This window comes from Nannobrachium achirus (genome assembly GCF_963921795.1).
Source record: "Nannobrachium achirus genome assembly, chromosome: 16".
In the NCBI taxonomy this organism is placed as follows: domain Eukaryota; kingdom Metazoa; phylum Chordata; class Actinopteri; order Myctophiformes; family Myctophidae; genus Nannobrachium; species Nannobrachium achirus.
Genome location: NC_137823.1, coordinates 39,590,429 through 39,611,818, shown reverse-complemented (window position 1 = coordinate 39,611,818; position 21,390 = coordinate 39,590,429). Strand labels below are relative to the sequence as shown.

The 21,390-nt window shown below is 43.0% G+C and overlaps 2 protein-coding genes across 2 annotated transcripts; both read right to left on the bottom strand.

Annotated features, from left to right (window-relative positions):
* Nucleotides 1-8,141: 8,141 nt before the first annotated feature.
* On the bottom strand, nt 8,142-9,290 carry LOC308301014 (peptide chain release factor 1-like, mitochondrial; the record flags this gene model as incomplete). Its single annotated transcript, XM_080744910.1, has 1 exon — nt 8,142-9,290. One exon carries the CDS (start codon nt 9,288-9,290, stop codon nt 8,142-8,144), a length of 1,149 nt encoding a protein of 382 aa, XP_080601036.1.
* A 329-nt stretch (nt 9,291-9,619) lies between these two features.
* On the bottom strand, nt 9,620-9,820 carry LOC308300642 (cytochrome c oxidase copper chaperone-like; the record flags this gene model as incomplete). The annotated part of the gene is made up of 1 exon (XM_080744517.1): nt 9,620-9,820. The coding sequence occupies one exon, from the start codon at nt 9,818-9,820 to the stop codon at nt 9,620-9,622; it is 201 nt and encodes a 66-aa protein (XP_080600643.1).
* Nucleotides 9,821-21,390: the final 11,570 nt, after the last annotated feature.

Genomic DNA, 21,390 nt, shown 5'->3' with positions numbered 1-21,390 from the left:
ACCCTCGCGCTTAGGGCAATTGGGAAAAACGTGGACGCGGTATTGCCTGGAAAAACAAGAAGGAAAGGGGTCCACCTCATAGTGGTGGAAAAAGTACTCAAATGTTTAATCAATACTTGATACTCAAAACGTGTTACTTGCGATAATCTATCAATCAATCACAGATACTGCAATATAGAAATACTACAAGTAAAAGTCAGGAATTCAAATTATACTTAAAACTGAAGTAGACCTATATGAAACTGAAACTGTACTTTTTCCTATACTTGAAATACATTCTTCAATCAATCAATCAAACATGCTATTCTCAAATGGCCGAAATGTATATAATATAGGGTTTAAGTGTTTAATGTAGACCTATATTTTGTAATAATAATCAGTCTACAAAGTAACTATAGCATCTAAAGTTTTCCAATAATTGTAGTGGAGTAAAAGTACAATATTTGGATCTGAGATGTAAGTAAACACACACACACACACACACACACACACAGCTGAGCTGGGAGTGTTGTTGCCAGATTTTGCTGGAGAAACAAGCAACCAGGGGTATATGAAAACAAGCCCAAATTACTTGGCAACACAGCCCAAACCATTTTGCTGGATTATAGTCAGGGGGGCAATGATGCACATACACACAGAGATGGAGAAGTGAATTAACAAAACTCTTGCTTTATTTGAAATAAAATAAATCCAAAACGTTATGTCCATAAAAAAAAAAACATGTAAAAAACCCTTGAAAAAACACATGGTGACGTCATCCAATGGGAAAACGGGATGATGACGGCACCATCATCACCATCAACAGCCAATGAGCGACCAGCATTCTTGGTGACGTTGCCATCAACAAGTGTGACATATAGAATCGACTATGTCTGTATGTGTGTGTCTGTTTAGCTATCTGTGTCTATGCCATGTGCCCATGGCCAATCAGAGAGGCGCAGAAAGGGTGACGTCATAACATCGAGGCATATAAGGGCCACAAGAGAGGCTGTCTATGCCCCTAGCCAATCAGAGAGGGGCAAAGGGTGATATAGAGCATCGCAGTGAGGTGTCGGAAGCAAGCTGGCCATTCATTTCTACCATAGGGTTTTTCATTATCAGCCACAAAGTCGTAGCAATTCAATGTACACTTACCACTAGGCTGGTGGTTGTAAAATGGTTCTATATGTTCCTGTAGAACCCCCGAGTATGTATGCAATCACTCTAGTTTTAGTAAAAACACGTTTTAATCAAGATCGCACGGAGAAGAACTGCATTTCCCATACTGCTAAACATGTACATCCGGTGAAATTGACGTCTGTGATTGGTCTAGCTTCTTCTTCTTTCACATATCTTGCGGTTACCGCGGAAGTAGCTACTGCTCCCTGTCTGCCCGGCAGATTATTGCACTTCAGCAGAACAGCGAGTGTCTTTCTTTTACAAATATGATGCACTGTGTAAAAGATGACGATAAGAGCGTCCACAGAGTTGAAAATCACTACATGTCAGGCCATATGCTGGCCTGGATAACTAAACTGAGCGTGATTTAAGGGCTATATTTCAGGAAACAAGTGTCATTCGCAATGCATTCTGGGAGTGTAGTTTCCGCAATTTTAAAAATAATGATGTACACAGTCTTGTACCCTGCCCTTTTTTCAGCTTTCTAATTAATTGTTGCATTAAAACATTTTGAATATTGTCATGATTCCTCTCCAGCTGAGGTAGCTTTTACAGAGGCTTAAAAACGTTTAAATAAATACTTTATGAAATGTCTATGGAAGAAATGAATGGGGAAAACGCTTCCGACACCAGAGTGAAGACGGGGTGGGGCTTCAACTGCGATGCTCTATTATACTATCGAAAAATCATAACAGTCAGCAGGAAGAGAAAGAGAAAGGTCAAAAAAAGCTCCAGAGATGTTCCAGGAAACAACATCAACAGCGACAGATGTCCCAGAAAAGGAAGAGCGGTGTGCCAGCGGTGATGAAGAAATCCTCAGAAAAACTACGCTTAGCAAAGGATAACGCATGTCAGAAGTCCCAGCTCGTAGCCAATATCAAGGCATATATAAGGGCCATGCACAAGAGAGCACGTAAGCTCTTTGCACGTAACCAATCAGATGGGCATAAAAGGGCATAAGTAAGCGTTCCCGCATAGGTTTCTGGTACGATGGTGATGTCACGCGCATACCCATATGGAGGAGCTGCAGCCTGCGCACATCGGTGTTGTCAGGCATGCATTGCAACCGTTGTGTTGTGAGTGAGGTCAGACCAGAGCTCTGCTCAGCATGTATAAGATTTGAAAATGTTTTTGAAGTCCACTTCCAGAGGATACAGTGACTACAGTGACTCAGTATTGTAAGAGAAGGAGATAGGAAACATAGGGATTCAGAAAGAGGATAGGTAAACTGTCCATTACCCAACAGAACCTTTAACTCTGGCCCCTGCACAGTCCATGTATAGATGCAGATTTGATGATGAACCACCTCTCCAGGAAGGAGTGTTGTCTCAATCTTCCCAGACTAAGGTTTTCTGTTCTGATTCATACTTTGGATCTCAATTGAGCCATGATGACTTTTATTGCCAAATGCCCATAAATGGACAGATCCCCTCAGAATCCTTCCAGCAAATCACCAGAATTGTAACCAGCCAGGAACAAGGAGACACAGACGAACCAAAATCTTCCAGTCATCAAAGGTTTACCAAGACTTCAACTCAACAAGAAGTGAAGACACATCAGATGACCTATACAGGGAAGAGAGCGCACATCTGTAAACATTGTGACAAGGGTTTCAGTAACGCAAGGGTCCTGAATATACACCAGCGTATCCACACAGGAGAAAAACCTTTCTATTGTAAACAGTGTGACAAGAGTTTTAGTCAGTCAGGTGTCCTGGAGAGACACAAGCGTATCCACACAGGAGAAAAACCTTTCATCTGTAAACAGTGTGACAAGGCTTTTAGTCGGTTAGATCAACTGAAGAGTCACCAACTTATCCACACAGGAGAAAAACCTTTCATCTGTAAACAGTGTGGCAAGACTTTTAGTCGGTTAGATTACCTGAAGAGTCACCAGCTTATCCACACAGGAGAAAGATCTTTCTTTTGTAAACAGTGTGACAAGAGTTTTAGTCACTTAGGTGACCTGAAGATTCACCAGCGTATCCACACAGGAGAAAAACCTTTCATTTGTAATCAGTGTGACAAGAGTTTCAGTCAGTTAGCTACCCTGAGGACACACCAGCGTATCCACACTGGAGAAAAACCTTTCCATTGTATACAGTGTGACAAGAGTTTTAGTCAGTCAGGTGGCCTGAAGATTCACCAGCGTATCCACACAGGAGAAAAACCTTTCATCTGTAAACAGTGTGACAAGGCTTTTAGTCGGTTAGATCTCCTGTTGAGACACCAGCGGATCCACACTGGAGAAAAACCTTTCATCTGTAAACAGTGTGACAAGGGTTTTAGTCGGTTAGATGAACTGAAGAGTCACCAGCGTATCCGCACTGGAGAACAATCTTTTCACTGTAAACATCACTGTAAACAGTGCAAAACACCGTCTTCACAATGGAGGTTAAAGGAATTATGACATGCTGTTTTTACCAATGATAAAAGTCTTTCTTCTGGTCCTTAAAACGTGTATTAAAATGTTAAAACTGAAAACTTCACTCCAGGGAGCCAATGCAGGTTTTTTTTCTCTCTGTGTTCTGTGGCCTTTTGAGTGGCAAAGATTATAATTACATCTAACGATGGTTCTCCTCCATTCACGTTTGGTGAATAGCCGGGCAGGAAAACTTGATGTCTTCAGGCGGTAGCAAAAAAGTGCACAGCACACCAGTCCTTATGAGGTGCCGGCCAACGGGACAAACACTATCAATGAAAAACGTTAAGCCGCACACTCGTAGCTGGTCTTCAGGCGGTAACCATCGATCATCAGGTGTTTCGACCCTTGAACCGCTACACCCTCCTGATGGCAGGGTCGGCAGTGGTGGCCAAATCACTGCCCATCTCCTCCTCCTGGCCAAGGCTAAACTCCCCTCTCCTGCTCTATTCTTTTTCCCAACAAGAGAGGAGCCTCTGGGGAGGTATTGGGTGGGTCCCTCCTGAGGTCTTGAGGTGACACAGGTGCGTAGAGTTCTCCAGTACTGTGGGGTTATTCCTGCCTGGAGCTCTCCTTCGTCTCACCAACTCACCAACCAAGTTGTGCGCTGCACCTGTGTCCCCTCTTTTCCACTCTTGGTCCTGGCTTGATGTATTTTTACCTTTTGTGTTCCTGCAGATGTTCTTGCAATGACAAACTTAACTAACTTAACATAACTTCCTGGTACGAAGATGATGTCACGCGCATACCCTCTATATGGAGGGGCTGCAGCCTGCGCACATCGGTGTTGTCAGGCATGCATTGCAACCGTTGTGTTGTGAGTGAGGTCAGACCAGAGCTCTGCTCAGCATGTATAAGATTTGAAAATGTTTTTGAAGTCCACTTCCAGAGGATACAGTGACTACAGTGACTCAGTATTGTAAGAGAAGGAGATAGGAAACATAGGGATTCAGAAAGAGGATAGGTAAACTGTCCATTACCCAACAGAACCTTTAACTCTGGCCCCTGCACAGTCCATGTATAGATGCAGATTTGATGATGAACCACCTCTCCAGGAAGGAGTGTTGTCTCAATCTTCCCAGACTAAGGTTTTCTGTTCTGATTCATACTTTGGATCTCAATTGAGCCATGATGACTTTTATTGCCAAATGCCCATAAATGGACAGATCCCCTCAGAATCCTTCCAGCAAATCACCAGAATTGTAACCAGCCAGGAACAAGGAGACACAGACGAACCAAAATCTTCCAGTCATCAAAGGTTTACCAAGACTTCAACTCAACAAGAAGTGAAGACACATCAGATGACCTATACAGGGAAGAGAACGCACATCTGTAAACATTGTGACAAGAGTTTCAGTAACTTAAGGGACCTGAATATACACCAGCGTATCCACACAGGAGAAAAACCTTTCTATTGTAAACAGTGTGACAAGAGCTTTAGTCAGTCAGGTGAACTGGAGATACACAAGCGTATCCACACAGGAGAAAAACCTTTCATCTGTAAACAGTGTGACAAGGCTTTTAGTTGGTTAGATGGACTGAAGAGACACAAGCGTATCCACACAGGAGAAAAACCTTTCATCTGTAAACAGTGTGACAAGGCTTTTAGTCGGTTAGATCAACTGAAGAGCCACCAACTTATCCACACAGGAGAAAAACCTTTCATCTGTAAACAGTGTAGCAAGACTTTTAGTCGGTTAGATCACCTGAAGAGTCACCAGCGTATCCACACAGGAGAAAAATCGTTCTTTTGTAAACAGTGTGACAAGGGTTTTAGTCACTTAAGTGACCTGAAGATTCACCAGCGTATCCACACAGGAGAAAAACCTTTCATCTGTAATCAGTGTGACAAGAGTTTCAGTCAGTTAACTACCCTGAGGACACACCAGCGTATCCACACTGGAGAAAAACCTTTCATCTGTAAACAGTGTGACAAGGCTTTTAGTCGGTTAGATCAACTGAAGAGCCACCAACTTATCCACACAGGAGAAAAACCTTTCATCTGTAAACAGTGTAGCAAGACTTTTAGTCGGTTAGATCACCTGAAGAGTCACCAGCGTATCCACACAGGAGAAAAATCGTTCTTTTGTAAACAGTGTGACAAGGGTTTTAGTCACTTAAGTGACCTGAAGATTCACCAGCGTATCCACACAGGAGAAAAACCTTTCATCTGTAATCAGTGTGACAAGAGTTTCAGTCAGTTAACTACCCTGAGGACACACCAGCGTATCCACACTGGAGAAAAACCTTTCATCTGTAAACAGTGTGACAAGGCTTTTAGTCGGTTAGATCTCCTGTTGAGACACCAGCGTATCCACACAGGAGAAAAACCTTTCATCTGTAAACAGTGTGACAAGGCTTTTAGTTGGTTAGATGGACTGAAAAGACACCAGCGTATCCACACAGGAGAAAAACCTTTCATCTGTAAACAGTGTGACAAGGCTTTTAGTCGGTTAGATGGACTGAAGAGTCACCAGGGTATCCACACTGGAGAAAAACCTTTTCACTGTAAACAGTGAAAACCACCGTCTTCACAATGGAGGTTAAAGGAATTATGACATGCTGTTTTTACCAATGATAAAAGTCTTGGTCCTGGTCCTAAAACGTGTATTAAAATGTTAAAACTGAAAACTCCACTCCAGGAAGCCAATGCAGGTTTTTTTTTCTCTCTGTGTTCTGTGGCCTTTTGAGTAGCAAAGATAATATACCTAGTCACCAGAGATGGCGTAGTTCAGAGATTTTCATGGTCTGTCTCATGTCAATCATCGCCTGTGCTCCGCCCCCCCCCCCCCCCCCCCCCCCCCCAAAAGCCCTGGCCCTCACACCTTCTCCAACTTCCCCTTATTGTATGTATGGTGCAGTGAGGTGATGTTGAAAAGCTCCGGTGATACAGCAAAGGTGATAAAACACACACCCCCTGGACGATGATGCGTACGTCCAGAGGCCAATGAGCTCACTTTTCTGAGCCTAATTATTCTAAAAAACTGAACCACTGAATGTAGACAGCTCAGTTATTTGGGTGTAATTGAGGTCAGGAAACATAAAAAAACATTAAAATTAAAAAATATACTGTATAGCTGTATGCTGATAAATGCAGGTTATACAACAGGTAGTTCCGATGAAGTAATGAGATAGCTATCTCCGGGTGCAAATAATGAGCATTACCACACTGGTTAATAATAATAATAATAAAATAATGGTCTTTATTTGTCCCAGAGGGATGTTTCAACAACGAAATCACATAACAAAATACAACATTTTTTTTTTGTATTTCCATAATTATTTAGCTCCATGTGTGCATGTGTGCAGCATACAAACAGTAGGATTACTTATTGTCAACGACAGAATGATGAGTTTACACCACTGGAAGGAACCCCAGTTTATTTGTTATTACTTAGTTATTAGTTATTGCTTATCAGTTATCAACACATATAGCCTATGTGGCATAACTCTTCATATAGATCCTCCTTTGTTTGTCTGTCTGGCAATGCTATTCATTTTTCTCATTTGGAGTTGTTACAGCAGTTCAAAAATGAAAGTACTGTTACTGTATGCATCTACGATAAGTTGACGTTTTTGCAGACTTCTCAGTGACAAAATGTATAGATTCTATTTATAGATTGACTATAACTATAACTTGTAGTGGCAACATGTAATGTAGCCGATTAATTAATTTTGCAAACGCAAGCAAACTGACTTTGTCTGGGTGAAATAAGGTGTTGTCTATGGTGATGGCTGGTGTTATCTGGTCATTGCCCCAGGCACTTTAAAGTCTTAATCCAGCCCTGCGGTTCGCTCTGGCGTGTTACAAAGGTGTGTCATGAGTCACCAGTGCCTGTTGGTGATTTCTTTCTGCCTGTTGGTGATTTCTTTCTTTTTTTTCCCTTTCTTTTTTTATACTTCATCCTGCCAGGAAATTTCAGTTTTCAGCTTCACTCAGAGTGTTGCCCACAGAGGAGCAGTTAGGGTTTAAGTGTCTTGTTCAGGGACACTTCGACACATTGCTGAAGTCTGGAGTCAAACCTGGGACCTGGGGGACCTCCGGCTTCCCAGGCGGGCTCTGTATGCATTCAGCCGTGGTCACCCTAGTTCAAGGGTCTTCAACGGGGGGTCCGGGACCCCTAGGGGGTCCTCAGATTTACTACAGGGGGTCCTCCAAATCTTTGTGTGATAGAAGCTTTTTTCTCCTTTTTTATATTAACCACTTGAACCCTAGCGTCCATATTCTGAGAACTTTAGCCAAAAATAGCAGATATACAAGCTCACTTGCGAGGCATTGTGAGCTTGTAGATTGGCTATTTTCAGCAAAGAGGTTTGGTGTAGAGGAGAAAAGAGCAGACCAAGTACCAAGTGAAGGGTCAAGTTTATTAAGTATTGACGGTTCAAGTGGTTAAATATCTGAAAACACATTGACATGAATCCAAAATACACTGATGATCGTGGGTTTTGGGGGACCCTGCTTCATCTCTCTCTCTCTCTCGACTAAGGGGTCCTTGGTCTGAAAACGTTGAAGACCCCTGCCCTAGTTAATTTGACAGGTTGGACCATCACAATGCTGGTATTCAGGCGAGTTGCTGGTCATTTTCTCTAAGGAGGTCCATGAGCATCTCCTGATTGGTCAGATCCTCCAGAGAAGAGTTCATTTCCTCCAGGAGCCTCTCTCCCACCAGGAACTCTCTGACGTTATGGACAGTCTTCCCCAGACGGTGATCAGTGATCCGGTCCTGGGCAAAGTTGTAGGTGCGTATCCTCTCTGACCGGGCTTTGGTGCCAGTCTGTGCTTTGCGTGCATTGTAGCGTTTGGTGCTCTCCTCCTCCAGTCTCATGGAGTAGAGTTTGGCTCTCAGCGCCTTCATGGCTTTCTCCCTGTTCCTCAGCTGGGATCGCTCTTGTTGACACTCTGACACCACACCAGTAGGTAGATGCACGATTCTTACTGCGCTGTCTGTGGTGTTGACGTGTTGCCCCCCGGCCCCACTCGCCCTCTTGGTCTCCACCCTCAGGTCCTTGGGGTTTATAGTGAAAGAGATCTCAGTCGGTTGTGGTAGGACAACGACAGTGATGGTACTGGTGTGCATGCGTCCCTGTTTCTTTGTTTTGGGCACCCTCTGGACACGGTGGACCCCTGCTTCGAACTTCATCCTCTTGTAGCTCTGTGGGCCACTGATGCTCGCTGACGCGTGCCGCAGCCCACACATCTCACTGGTCACGTACTCCAGGATGTCAAAGGCCCATCCTTGGTGCCGAGCAAATCCCTGGTACATATCGAACACCTCAGCAGTGAACAGCATTGCCTCCTGACCTCCGACCCCAGCTGTGACCTCTAGGACAAGGTCGCTCGCGTCCAATTCGACCTCAGGGAGCAACAGAGCCAGGATCTTTTGTCTGATGTCCTCAGTGTCTTTGAGACAAGCTTTTCTCTCCACGTCTGCCAGCTCACGCAGTTCTGGATCCTCATCCATTTTCAGTAGTGACTCCGTCTCTGCTATCTCCTTTTGTTTGGTGTCCAGGTCTTTGATGCACTGGATGAGCGGAGCCAACACTGATAATTTAGTCCTCTTTGCCCTCAGCTCCACTTCACCCAACTGCTCTGAAATATTGTTGTTGACGAGTGTCCAACATTCACCATAATCACTCTCCGTCTTCTTCAAATAGCTCTGCAGAGATCTCCTGGCAAAGATCTCATCGACCGTCAGCAATTTATCCACCATCAATGGTAAACTAGTATGCAGAGTTCTAGTATAGCTTTGTAATTAGAGGACAGTTTATGAAATCCAACGAAGTGATTGGGAATGCATTTGCTTCTATGAAACGAGATAGTTGGTGCTTTTGGAAGACAAGGCATCAACAGAGACAACAAACTATTGTTCTCTCTGGGAAATATATGGATAACTCCTCTGTAGAACATATACATGCTACGTTGTTTGAAAGATTTGACTGATTAAAATAGGTGATGGTGTAGGCTACGATGAATATCTAAGGTCCCCTAGTCAGCAACTCACAAACCCACACTCACACGTACTCGCACAAAATGGAGAATCTAAATCTTAAATCCAAGTGCCCTCATGCATTCTTTATGTGCCTCTATCATGTCTGTGCACTTCTCCTCTCCCTTTTCAATGATGCAAGCATCCCTAACTTTCTTGGTTTCAGGACAGGCACAACACGCTTTCAGTGGCTTCTCCTTGGTTCCTTCAATTGCTGGAACAGACTCGACACTGGTAGCAGATTGGCAAGACATGATGACCAAATACATTATGTAATGGTATAAGCAGTTGACAATAGTTGCAACTTTGTTGACTTAATAAAGGTCTGATATGAGAGGGTGACAACGAAGACAGATTCTGAACCATAGTGTCGTAAGCATGCTGTCTTACTTTTTAGTCCATATTTGGGCATTGGGTGCTGATGTCACTGTGATGCAGATGTCCATATATGGGCATGACTGTAATATTTGCAAAGTGCACAAAAGGCACATTGGGGGAACCATGCACAGTATTGTAACAACATTGGAAATATTCTCTTCACAAAGGGCTCCGCATGATGGCAGTGGCATCCCCCAGCGGGAAGTTTGTCACACAGGCGGATTCCCAGAAGCACTGATATGCCCATATATGAGCATTACTGGAAAAGTCAGACACACAGGCAGACAGAAAGACAGATCAGGCAGTGCCATGTCCAAATATGGCTAATGGCCATCTGCATCACGGTGACATCAGCACCTGAATACCTAATTATGAATGTCTAAGGTATGACATCACGCACTACACAACAGAACTCGTTAAAGTTTGTAAGCGTGATGTCATACTTTCTAGACATATTTGGGCAGTCGAGTGGGGGGGAAAATGCAGAGGGATTTCTAGCCCTCTATTATTGTACACCAATCACCAAAACAAAACTATATGATATTTCTTAATTATTTCACCCAAAACGTGTATAACAATTTATGGCTATTATTAATATAATAACACTGTCTGTCAGTTACATAATCATAAGAGGATTCGTAGAATGAAATAGGATTAAACCTGATTTTGGCACAAAAAAAAAGGCAAAAGAACTTGTGATTTAGGCCAAATAGATTGCCTATTTTGGCCTAAGTCACACTAGTATACTGGCCATCTCCATAAAAGGGACGGGAACAGCATGATCCTTTTCATTTGGGAGATTGGCGATTTTAGGTTGTCAGTGTCATGAGGAGCTGATTAGGCAAAACATATAGATTTCCTAAAAAAATGACTTAGGCCATTAGTTTAAGAAGGTGACTCTGCTGAGGTGCAGCTATAGGCCAAGATGCCAGTTAGCACAAGTGATTTACCACATTTTCCCACCAGGGGGCAATCATGTTATGGCTGTGGCTATTTGCAATTAAGAAGCTGCTGTATTATGACTCCTTATAGTGAGGGAAAACTAGCAGAATATCTGTCAAATCTGGGAATAAATTCCTTACCAAACAATTTCTTCACCAATGTGTTCGTAAAGGTGTCTAGTAACATATCTAACAAAGATTGAAATTCAACATCCCTAGCAAAATGTTTGACAGCTAGGGTAATTCTGGGTCTCATTCACTTACTATAAACACTGTACTATAAGGGAAAAAACTAGGTGTTTTTAATTATTTTGTTTTGCACGAAAAACATTCCCTGGGCCAAAAATCGACCCCATACAACTTGTGAAAAGTGATGACTCATCACTAAACCATCGTTTTTTTGCGTCTGATTTTGGCCCAATGAATGTTTTTCGTGCAAAACAAATGATTGCAATGGATTCAGAATAATTAAAAACACCTAGTTAGACCCCTAACATGCTACTTAAAGCATATTTTTGGGAGTGATTTTTTCCCTTATAGTACAGTGTATAGTAAGTGAATGAGACCCAGAATTACCCTAGCTGTCAAATATTTTGCTAGGGATGTTGAATTTCAATCTTTGTTAGATATGTTACTAGACACCTTTACGAACACATTGGTGAAGAAATTGTTTGGTAAGGAATTTATTCCCAGGGTTTTATTAAAATTCCCTGACTATTACAGAAAGTTGACAATAAAATCCTGAGTGTTCATTTATCTAGGGCATATTTTAAATGCTGATAATGTACTAAACGTACATCTCAGAGTTAAATTATATCTATGGATTGTACTGTAATATAATTTGCACACGCAACTAGTGTTATATTTATATTCTCAAGTGATGAAGTGCAGACACAAATTAAGCTTTTATTAAGTTGCTTGTAGTGATTGTGTGTGAAATTAGAATCACACTCTCCGCACAGTGCCTCAGCCAGACCTGGAGGAGACGATGATGCTCAACACAGATGGACAAGGTGTTGTAAGGTCCAGAATATCCTCATGTCTTCTGATTCTGAACAGAACAACTGGTCACTACACGCTCAAATCTTCAGTGTTCATTTAACTGTGCAAGCCAAATGGACTCCTTACTCAGTGAAGTCGGTGTGTCCATTTGCACGCTCACAGAGTTACAAATGGACACATGGACTTCACCGTGTTCCATATCGTTGCTGTCGGATGGAACCCTTGTATGTCCAAAACTTTGGACATACTTTTCAGGGAACAGGAAAAAATAATATGCGTTCCAATCGATCCAGTGTAATTATTATTTAGTCATAAGCTCTAGTTAATACTTCTCATGGGTGCGTTTATATGCACATTCAGAATGCCATTCAGAATGAACTTATTCCGAATAGAGCTTCATACCCAAACGTTTACATGTGACCTGAATACAAGTATCCTCATTCCACTGTCGTTTACATGACCAAAGGATTCATTCAGAATAGAACTTTGGGCATGCGCAAAGTAGGCCTACTTCAGGTCGGAGAAGGGGGGGGGGGGGACAGCAGTTCAGACAGCTGTTCATTCCGAATGGAGCGTTTATATGACAAATGTATCCCGATTGAAACGGCATAAACCACCTCTTCAGACCAGAATGAAAATTCATTCGGGTCAGACGGGAATGGCCATTCCTAAACGTTTATATGAGCATTTCTATTCTGAATGAGCAGTCATTCAGAATATAAGTGGAATACATCTGTGCATATAAACGCACCCACTGATTGGAAAAGTCACCATCGTCAAACTGCCTGAAGCCTCGTCAGCTGCCATCGACCCGCCTGAACCCCTGAACCACCCAGCTGACACCCCATCTGAACATCCTGAACTGTAAAGTCAACCAAGCCCAGAGGTCGGTCTCTGTCCCTCCTGTTTCCCAGACCACTCCTACCTCTGTTTTGCCGTCCGTCAGCCCTTTATTTGTTCCCCTGGGTCCCTGGCCCTTGATTTCCCCAAATCGGTTCCTCTCCCCGGGGTTCAGTTTGTCTCCATATCTGTTTGTCTACCTGTCTGTTTGCCAGTCGCTTTGTCTGTCTGTCTACTTATCCTCCAGGCGGGGAAATCTCAATATTTCTACGTTTTTATTTTGACTAAGGGTTAGGATTATAGGGTTAGGTTTAGGCACAGTTTTACTGAGGTTTGGGTTTGGGCTAGGTTTAGGCATAGTGGTTAACATTCACCAGGTTCACCAGCGTCGGCAGGTTAGCATTTCACCAGGTTAGAATTCACCCGCGTCGATCAAATGGAACGTCGAACAAATGTTATGTTGCAATAATAACGACACGCAATATCGACACGATCCCCCTCCAGGCTCCCTTTTGACCCGTTTACCTGCTTTTTGTTTGACCACCTGCCTGCCTGCCGGTCTGTCAGTTTATTTTCCTGTCTCTTGGTTTGTCTCATGTTGTGCTTGATGACGTGCTTGTCTGTTTGCATGTCTACTGTATCTTTCTGTGTGATTCCCTGATTAATGGTCTGTGTGTGTGTGTGTGTGTGTGTGTGTGTGCGTGCGTGCGTGCGTGCGTGCGTGCGTGCGTGCGTGCGTGCGTGCGTGCGTGCGTGCGCGCGCGCGTGCACGCGCACGCATTCCAAGTGTTCTGGAATACCTGTGTGCTTGTTTGTGTGTCTCTGTGTGCCTTGCCTTGCCCCAACCAGTCCAGCATTTTTGTATTTTGTTTCTGTTCTGCTCCATCTTGCCCTGTCCCTGACCAATGACCATACCAGTACTCCTAAGTCCTGTTCCCTGTCCAGAGTCCCATCAGTCTTGATCTTGACAGTTTAGTGTCAGTTCTGCATTTTCAACCTTTTCAGGCCGCGACCTGCCTGTCTGGAATTGTAAAAGTTGAGGCATTACATTTAGTTTCATCTGCTATTTTCACCACACACCGACATTTGTCCTTTCAAAGACACAGACCTAAAAGAAACCTACCTGTCACCTGTTTAAATGTCATTGTTCTAAGACGAGTGCACAGGAGGAGTCAGAGCACGGTGGTAAGTTTAATTTGTCATGAATGTCCCCAGATAATATTTCTGTGTTGACAACGTGACCACATGACCTGTCAGTACAGTTTAAAAGTACCAAAGAACACTTTAAATGTCAGTGTGCAACTGTGCACTAACCTACTATGACACTCACACATTAGTCATTAAAGCTAAAAGCCTCTACCCAGTAAAATCATCAGCGTACTTTAACCCATGGGTGTACAAATGATTAAATTAATCTGAGGCTTGTCCTGTGTAGACCTAATTTCACATGTATCTAATTTCTACATCTTGAAGAAAAGTAATGATTTATAGAGAAACAAGGGTATTTTGCTTCATAATTAACATCTCAAGCTTAAAAGAAACACTGTTATCAGCACACCTTGGGATGTGTGATAATATAGATAGAACTACTTAGAACCTATGGGGCTGTTAAGTATGACATCATTTTGTAGGCAGAGGAGAATTTCTGCCCCCAGTTTCCGTGAATCTTTTTACTATTTTTACTATTTACACATTTTTCTTCTCTTTGTTGTTGAAAGGAAAGTGTTAGAATGATACTTTAGTCGTTATTTTTGTCTCGGCTCTGTTGAAATAGCGAGGGACAGAAAATGCTCTGGGGGCAGAGTTCTCCTCTGCCTACAAAATGATGTCACGGCTTAAAAGCCCCATACTGTACTTTGTTGACCCCAGTGGTCTATATACTTGGTCCGCTCCTTTTTCCCCTCTACACCAAACATCCGATCTACAAGCTCACAACGTTGTGACAGATTGTGAGCTTGTAGACCATCTGTTTTCGTGGAATGTTTGCCTATTATGCCTAGACTAGGCACACTATGGTTCATGGGGTCAAAAGCAGAGAAGACAAATCAAAAGCATGACAATAACAACTTTGTCCTAGAACTTCTAATTTCAAAAGTTGTAGTTGTGGTCTTGGTGTGAACTGTATAGTTAATGGAATCATGAAATCAAACATGTGGAAAGTACTGCAGAGAGAACATAGATTCATACAAATAGTCCTACTACACAAATTATGCAGCATCTCTGCCAGTGACATCCATGGCCTGAGGCAGTATGTTTCAGGGTTGTGTCTGTCTGTCTGTCTGTCTGTCTGTCTGTCTGTCTGTCTGTCCCAACCTTGAGAACGTGACATCTCAGGAATGCCTCCAGCGAATTTCATGACATTTGTCTCAGTGTGCACATCACAGAGGACCTGACCTGGAGTATATGCACACAGAGGCCATGGCAAAGAAAGCGAGGCAGTGTCTGTCTGTACCACATGAGACAGTTGAAACTAGACTGCACTCTGTCGAGTTGCCAACTTATATGGCCTGCTACTGTGATTGGTGCTGTTCGGTGCTGTCTGTATGTACGTATGTATGTATGTACCGGTATGTATGTATGTATGTATGTATGTATGTATGTATGTATGTATGTATGTATGTATGTATGTATGTATGTATGTATGTACCGGTATGTATGTATGTATGTATGTATGTATGTATGTATGTATGTATGTATGTATGTAAGTTTGGCAAGTTGGCACTCTGTCGAGGTGCCAACCTGTGCCTTGTTATTTTATCAGGTCGCACTTGTTGGTGATGACGTCACCAAGAAAAGGCCCTGCCAAGCCAAGTTCATGAGGTACATGCAGTTATTTCTTTCTTTTTTTGTACTTTTTAAAAAATCTTTTGAAATAAAATATATATATATTTTTTTTTAAATGTAGGATATTTTTTTATAAGCCTTTTAGAGCGGTGGTTCTCAAAGTGGGGTACAGGGACCCCCAGGAGTGCCATGCTACAAGCTTGTACGTACATCTGCTTTTTTTGTAAAGTTTTTAGAAAAATATTGAAAATGTTTGGACATTTTTGAATAATTAAATAACACAAGTCTTCTCTTCTGGGGGTCCCTGGCACAACACACTGTCAGATGGGGGGCCCGCGGCCAAATACATATCAATTTGGGGCTCCTTGGGCACAAAAAAGTTTGAACCTCCGTTTCAGAGGTCAATGTAACAGCCGGTGACCAATGACCGTCCAGAAGCCACGGCAGAGCTCATCAGAACTGACCTTGCTCCTGGCCAGACGGTCAGACAGAACACAGCAGGCAGTGAATGGTTGTACCGTACCCAAAATGACACAGGACTGACCCCTTCCTCAGCCACATGCAGGGCACACATCGGCTTGTTATGGGCTTGTAGATCGTCTGTTTTGGGCGAAGAGATCTGGAGTTGGGACCAAGTGTTGTTGGGCCAAGCATATGCAGGGCAGTGGTTCTCAAAATGCCTTAACACTGCAGCATCATAATCATTTTAACCACATTTATACATGGCGATAAAAAAAATAGCAGATCTACAAGCTGAAATTTTGAATAAACTTTGTCCCAAACACATTAAAAAGTGTGATAACCACTGATACAGTATAGGGTTTAAGTGATTAGGTAGACACCCTGCCTCAACCCACCATAGGCTTCAATTCATTTTTATTTATAAACAATAATGTACAAGTTTTGCTTGTTTGTCTTTTTGAAATATTTCACTAGATTTTCTTTCTTTTTTTATGTAAAAGGGGCTCTGATCGAGCTGAAAACAGATTTGTCGTGGGTGATTGACAGTCATGAGATGACTGAAGTTTTTTTTTGCGAGATCTTTAAGCCTTGCCTGCCATAAAACAAAATGTAACGGATAACATTTTGGGGTAAAATATTCACCCAACCCTATTAACCTATGGTAGCTAGGGAGCGTGTGATTGGACATGCAGGTACAAGTGTGTCACTAATGAGTCCTAGGTAGATGTTACTGTCCAAATGTTCCGGCTGCTGCAGAGAATAAAATGACACAACTAATGCAGAGAGAGAGAGAGTTAGTTTAATGTTATGCCTGACATGGCAGAGCTGAGCTTTCTGGCCTTAACTAACCCCCCACCCCTCTCTCTCTCTCTCTCTCTCTCTCTCTCTCTCGCTCTCTCTCTCTCTCTCTCTCTCTCTCTCTCTCTCTCTCTCTCTCTCTCACACACACACACACACACACACACACACACACACACACACACACACACACACACACACACACACACACACACACACACACACACACTGCGCAGTTTGTGACTCAGGGTCTTGCATGACTTGGCCTGCAGCAGGTCTAAGGATTTGCAGCTTACAATCCGGACTCTACACGGGGACATGGGGACATCTTGGCACACTGTCAGAATCTGGAGTGATAATTCGATGGAACATTTGCGGTTCCATGACGTGTACCCTCGTGGGGTTACAAATGGCTAAATGAACTGTAACCCTGGGTATCTCTCTGCAAGGCATTTTAAGTCCGGTATACGGACAGTATGAGAGTGATGTTTTTGACATGTAATTTGGACTCTACCACTGATACAAGCTTTATGAGGTTAAAGGAGTAGTTCACCCCCAAAATGACGTTTTTTCTATTGATTACTCACGCCATGGAGACTTGAGTTCAATAACATCTTTTGGTTTTTGTCGCATTCCTAATCCTAAAACAAAAAATGGATTATAGTAACCCTATTATCAAAGTACCCTAATGGTTTCCCCATCCAGCGCCATGCATTCGGGTCCCCATTCAGGGCCATGCATTTGGGTCCCCATTTGGAATTAATGGGGGCAAATGTACTTAGGAATGAGACAAATACAAAAGAATATTATTGAACTGAAGTCTCTATGGCATGAGTAATCAATAGAAAATAAGTCATTTTGGAGGTGATCTACTCCTTTATTCTACTCCTTTAACAAAAGACTGAACCCATGAATGAACACATATCGCCTATCGTTATCTCTGCCAGGCCAGATACGGCCAAAGGCTGGAGATGATGTTTTCGTTCCTGTCTGTCTATCTGTGGCTGTCTGTGAACAGCTAATCTCCGTCACTGCTGGACTGATCGACATGAATCTTTGCACACACACACACACACACACACAGACACACACACACACACACACACACACACACACACACACACACACACACACACACACACACACACACACACACACACACACACACACACACACACACACACACACACACACACACACTCACAGTAGGCCATGGAAGAACCTCCACCCTGACACTGTCTGTCTGCCTGCAATCTCTCAAGACAGATTCTGCTAACAGCAGCACCACTGTCTGCCCTCTAAACATGTAGTGTTGTCATTAGTATAACTAGAAAAGATAGTTTTGTGGTTGCTGACGGTTGCTGACGTGACTATATTCTACAGTAAGCTAACTGTCATGTGAAGCTCGACCAATTGATTCCCACTCCCATTGATTCCTTATTGATGCCCACTTCCATTGATTCCCTATTGATTCCCACTCCCGGACAGAAGTCTGTCTGTCTGTCAATTTCCAATGACAGCGGAAAGGTTACCCTAGTAATAAATAATGTCTGTCTGTCTTTCCAATGGCATCTATCTAAACCTTTTAAAAATAATGCCACACTAGACAGACAGTAGTAGACGCTATAAGACACAAACCACTCGACTCGAGGGAAGTCGAGTCTTTGTGCAACTTCAGCCCCCCCCCCCCCCCCCCCCCCCCCCCGAATATCCTTCCTCCCTTTCTCTCTGTGAAGGTGAAAGTAACGAGTGCAACACCTTTGTTCTCCGAGCGCGGGGTTGGCAGAAATAGCTCTCAATAATGTATTAGGAGAATAAAGGCTGTGGGCTCATCTGTATGGAGATGAGGGTTTAGGTTAGACTCTGTGCCAAGACCAGCTGTTTTCTGTGCTACCGGTATATATATGTCTCAGTGGTGAGAATTAAGCATCATCTATTGTATTGTTGCTGTCTATCTCCATAATCTAACTTTTACTCAGTTTCGGGGGTGCCTGCTGGCCTGCTGGTCCAGGCACATACAACTTAGGCTTTGCTGCCTGACGGCGTCGCCGGTTCGATTCCCAATCCAGGCGATCTTTGCCGTGTGTCACTCCCCATCTCCTGTCAGTCTGTAATGTCAATAAAGGCATAAAAGCCCAAAAATGTATCATAAAAAAAAGAATAAAAATAAATATGAATGTTTCCTTTCCTCAACAATGTTCATGTCAGGTATTGTTCACACCCAAAACCATCCATAGAGGAGTTTTATAGTATCTCAAACTTGGCATAAACTACACCTCACATCTTTTTTTCGTTTTTTTATTTTGACACAGCATCAAGAGTAGTAGATGTAAAAGCTTACAACACATCACCATGCATTGTGATTGGCTATCTTCACCAAGTATAAAGGGCTTAAGTGGTTAAGAAAATGTCTCTCATAAGCATGACCTCATGTTTCCATTGTCGTGAGTACCTTTGTTTTCTTTTGTACTGAGGGAGGAGGTTGACCTTTCGCTGAGGAATAAATGACTCTGTTTCATGTTAACAGGAGCAAATCAAGTTAGTCACTTATTGTCCCCAACTCCCCCCTCCCCTATAAGTTCTAACCCCCACCCCCACGCGAAATGACAATAATGGATGCTCGTGCAAATTGGAGTTGAGTTCAAAGGGTTTGAATCCGCCCCCGCCAGGTCGTTAAGATGTTGTCATCCACCTGCACACCCACACCGTTCACTTATCAAACATACGCTAGGTCTAGGAGGCCCGTTTATACTCTGTGTGTGTCTGCGACATGTGTGACAATGGCTCCTTTGAAACATTCCTTGAAAACAGGGTTGTATTTCTTTGCTGTCAGGCAGAAACCTCTTATCTCCATATTTTTACTTTTTGTGGGGTTTTTTTCTCCTAAATTAACACCCTACTTGATCACACTACGCAGCGTCACACATAAGTATCGAAAGTAGCAGAGCCACAAGCTCGAAACGCTATATTTGATTAAGTCTCCACCTGGCAGAGACAGAAAACTAAAAACAGAAGGATGGGGATGTTTTCTTAAAATAGCTGATGTACAAGCTCACAGCGCATTACATTGCGAGGTGTTGTCCTTGTAGATCTGCTATATGTGTTTTTTTTTTTTTTTTTTTTTTCAAATTACATTAAAGCTTTTCATTCAGACAGAAACGGTTAATTCAAGTTGTGTGGAATCTATATTCACTCTGTCCACGTGAAGCATTTCCAGTGTCTGACCTCATTGAAAACATTGAAAACGTTTCACTTTTTGTGTTGTGATCGTGTATTACAGTCTCTCTCTCTCTCTCTCTCTCTCTCTCTCTCTCTCTCTCCCACCTCCAAACTATCTCTCCCACTCTTTCTCTCTCGTATTACAGTCCCCCCCCCCCCCCCTCTCATTCTCTCTCTTTCTCTTCCTCTCTTCAAAATGTTGCTGTTTGTGTGTGGACTTTTTGTCCTGTCGTGTTAAACAGTGTTGTTAGGTCAGATTAACAAATGGTTTGGGCCGGTGGCGTGGCTGAATAACAGCATTAACCAGGGGACAATGGAGGCGTTGGGACTCTGACAGCCCGTACGGTTGATGTCATCCTCTGACTCAGGCGGTTAAAACACGCTTCTACCGCCCGTCAGCCTGCATGGACGCCAAAGCCCAGTGACATCAGCAACTAAACTGACACACATCACTCTGCCTCACACACACTGTGGTTCACTGGTTCCCAACCTGCTTTCATTGGAGCCCCACCAGCCTTACATTATCCTTTTTTGTGTGTTTTTTTTCTCCTCTAAATTAGCGCGCTATGTGATCATACTACATGCATCACACCAGGGGTGTAGCCAGGATTTACCAACTGGCTAGGCCTGGCACAAGGCACAAGGCTAGGGTGGGCACAGATGCGAGCTTGTACATCGGCTATTTAAAAAAAAAATAGCGAGCGAACATTTAAATATTTACAGGGACACAATACAGTCGTTACAATACAGTCATCGACTTCCCAAGCAATATGGAGACGTTTTAATTTTAGAAATCACTTCATAATTGACGGACTGAGCTATGATCAAATCAAACTGTGGTGTCTTTCTTTGCTTCCTAGATAGCTGTGCATCGCCACGTCGCGCCACGCCGCGCCTCGCATTAGTTCTTTTTGGGTGGGCAGGCCCACCCTTGGCTACGCCCCTGCATCACACGAAGGCACTAAAAGTAGCAGATCTGCAATTCTCATAGGACGACTATCAAATCTAGATCACTAGATCATCTACTTTTGATATTTTCTTCAAAGTTTTGAAAAATATGGCTAAATATGGCTATAAGTTGGACTGATAGACAGACCATGGTGGATGACAGCAAGTTATGATTTTGTGCAACACGTTTAAAAGTTTGTCTCTAAAGAGCCTGGGACAGATTTTGCCAGATTTTGTGAGAGAAACAAGCCACCAGTTCTATGAGCCCAAAAGAAGGAACTACTATTATGCCACATGAACACTTTGAACCTGTATACATCAGCTATTTGAAAATAGGCGATCTACAAGCTCATAACGCGCCGCGATGCACCGCGTTTCGAGCTTGTAGATCTGCTATTGATCTGCAAAGAAAAATCTTGAAATATAATGTTGTTTTACATTGGCACAAAATA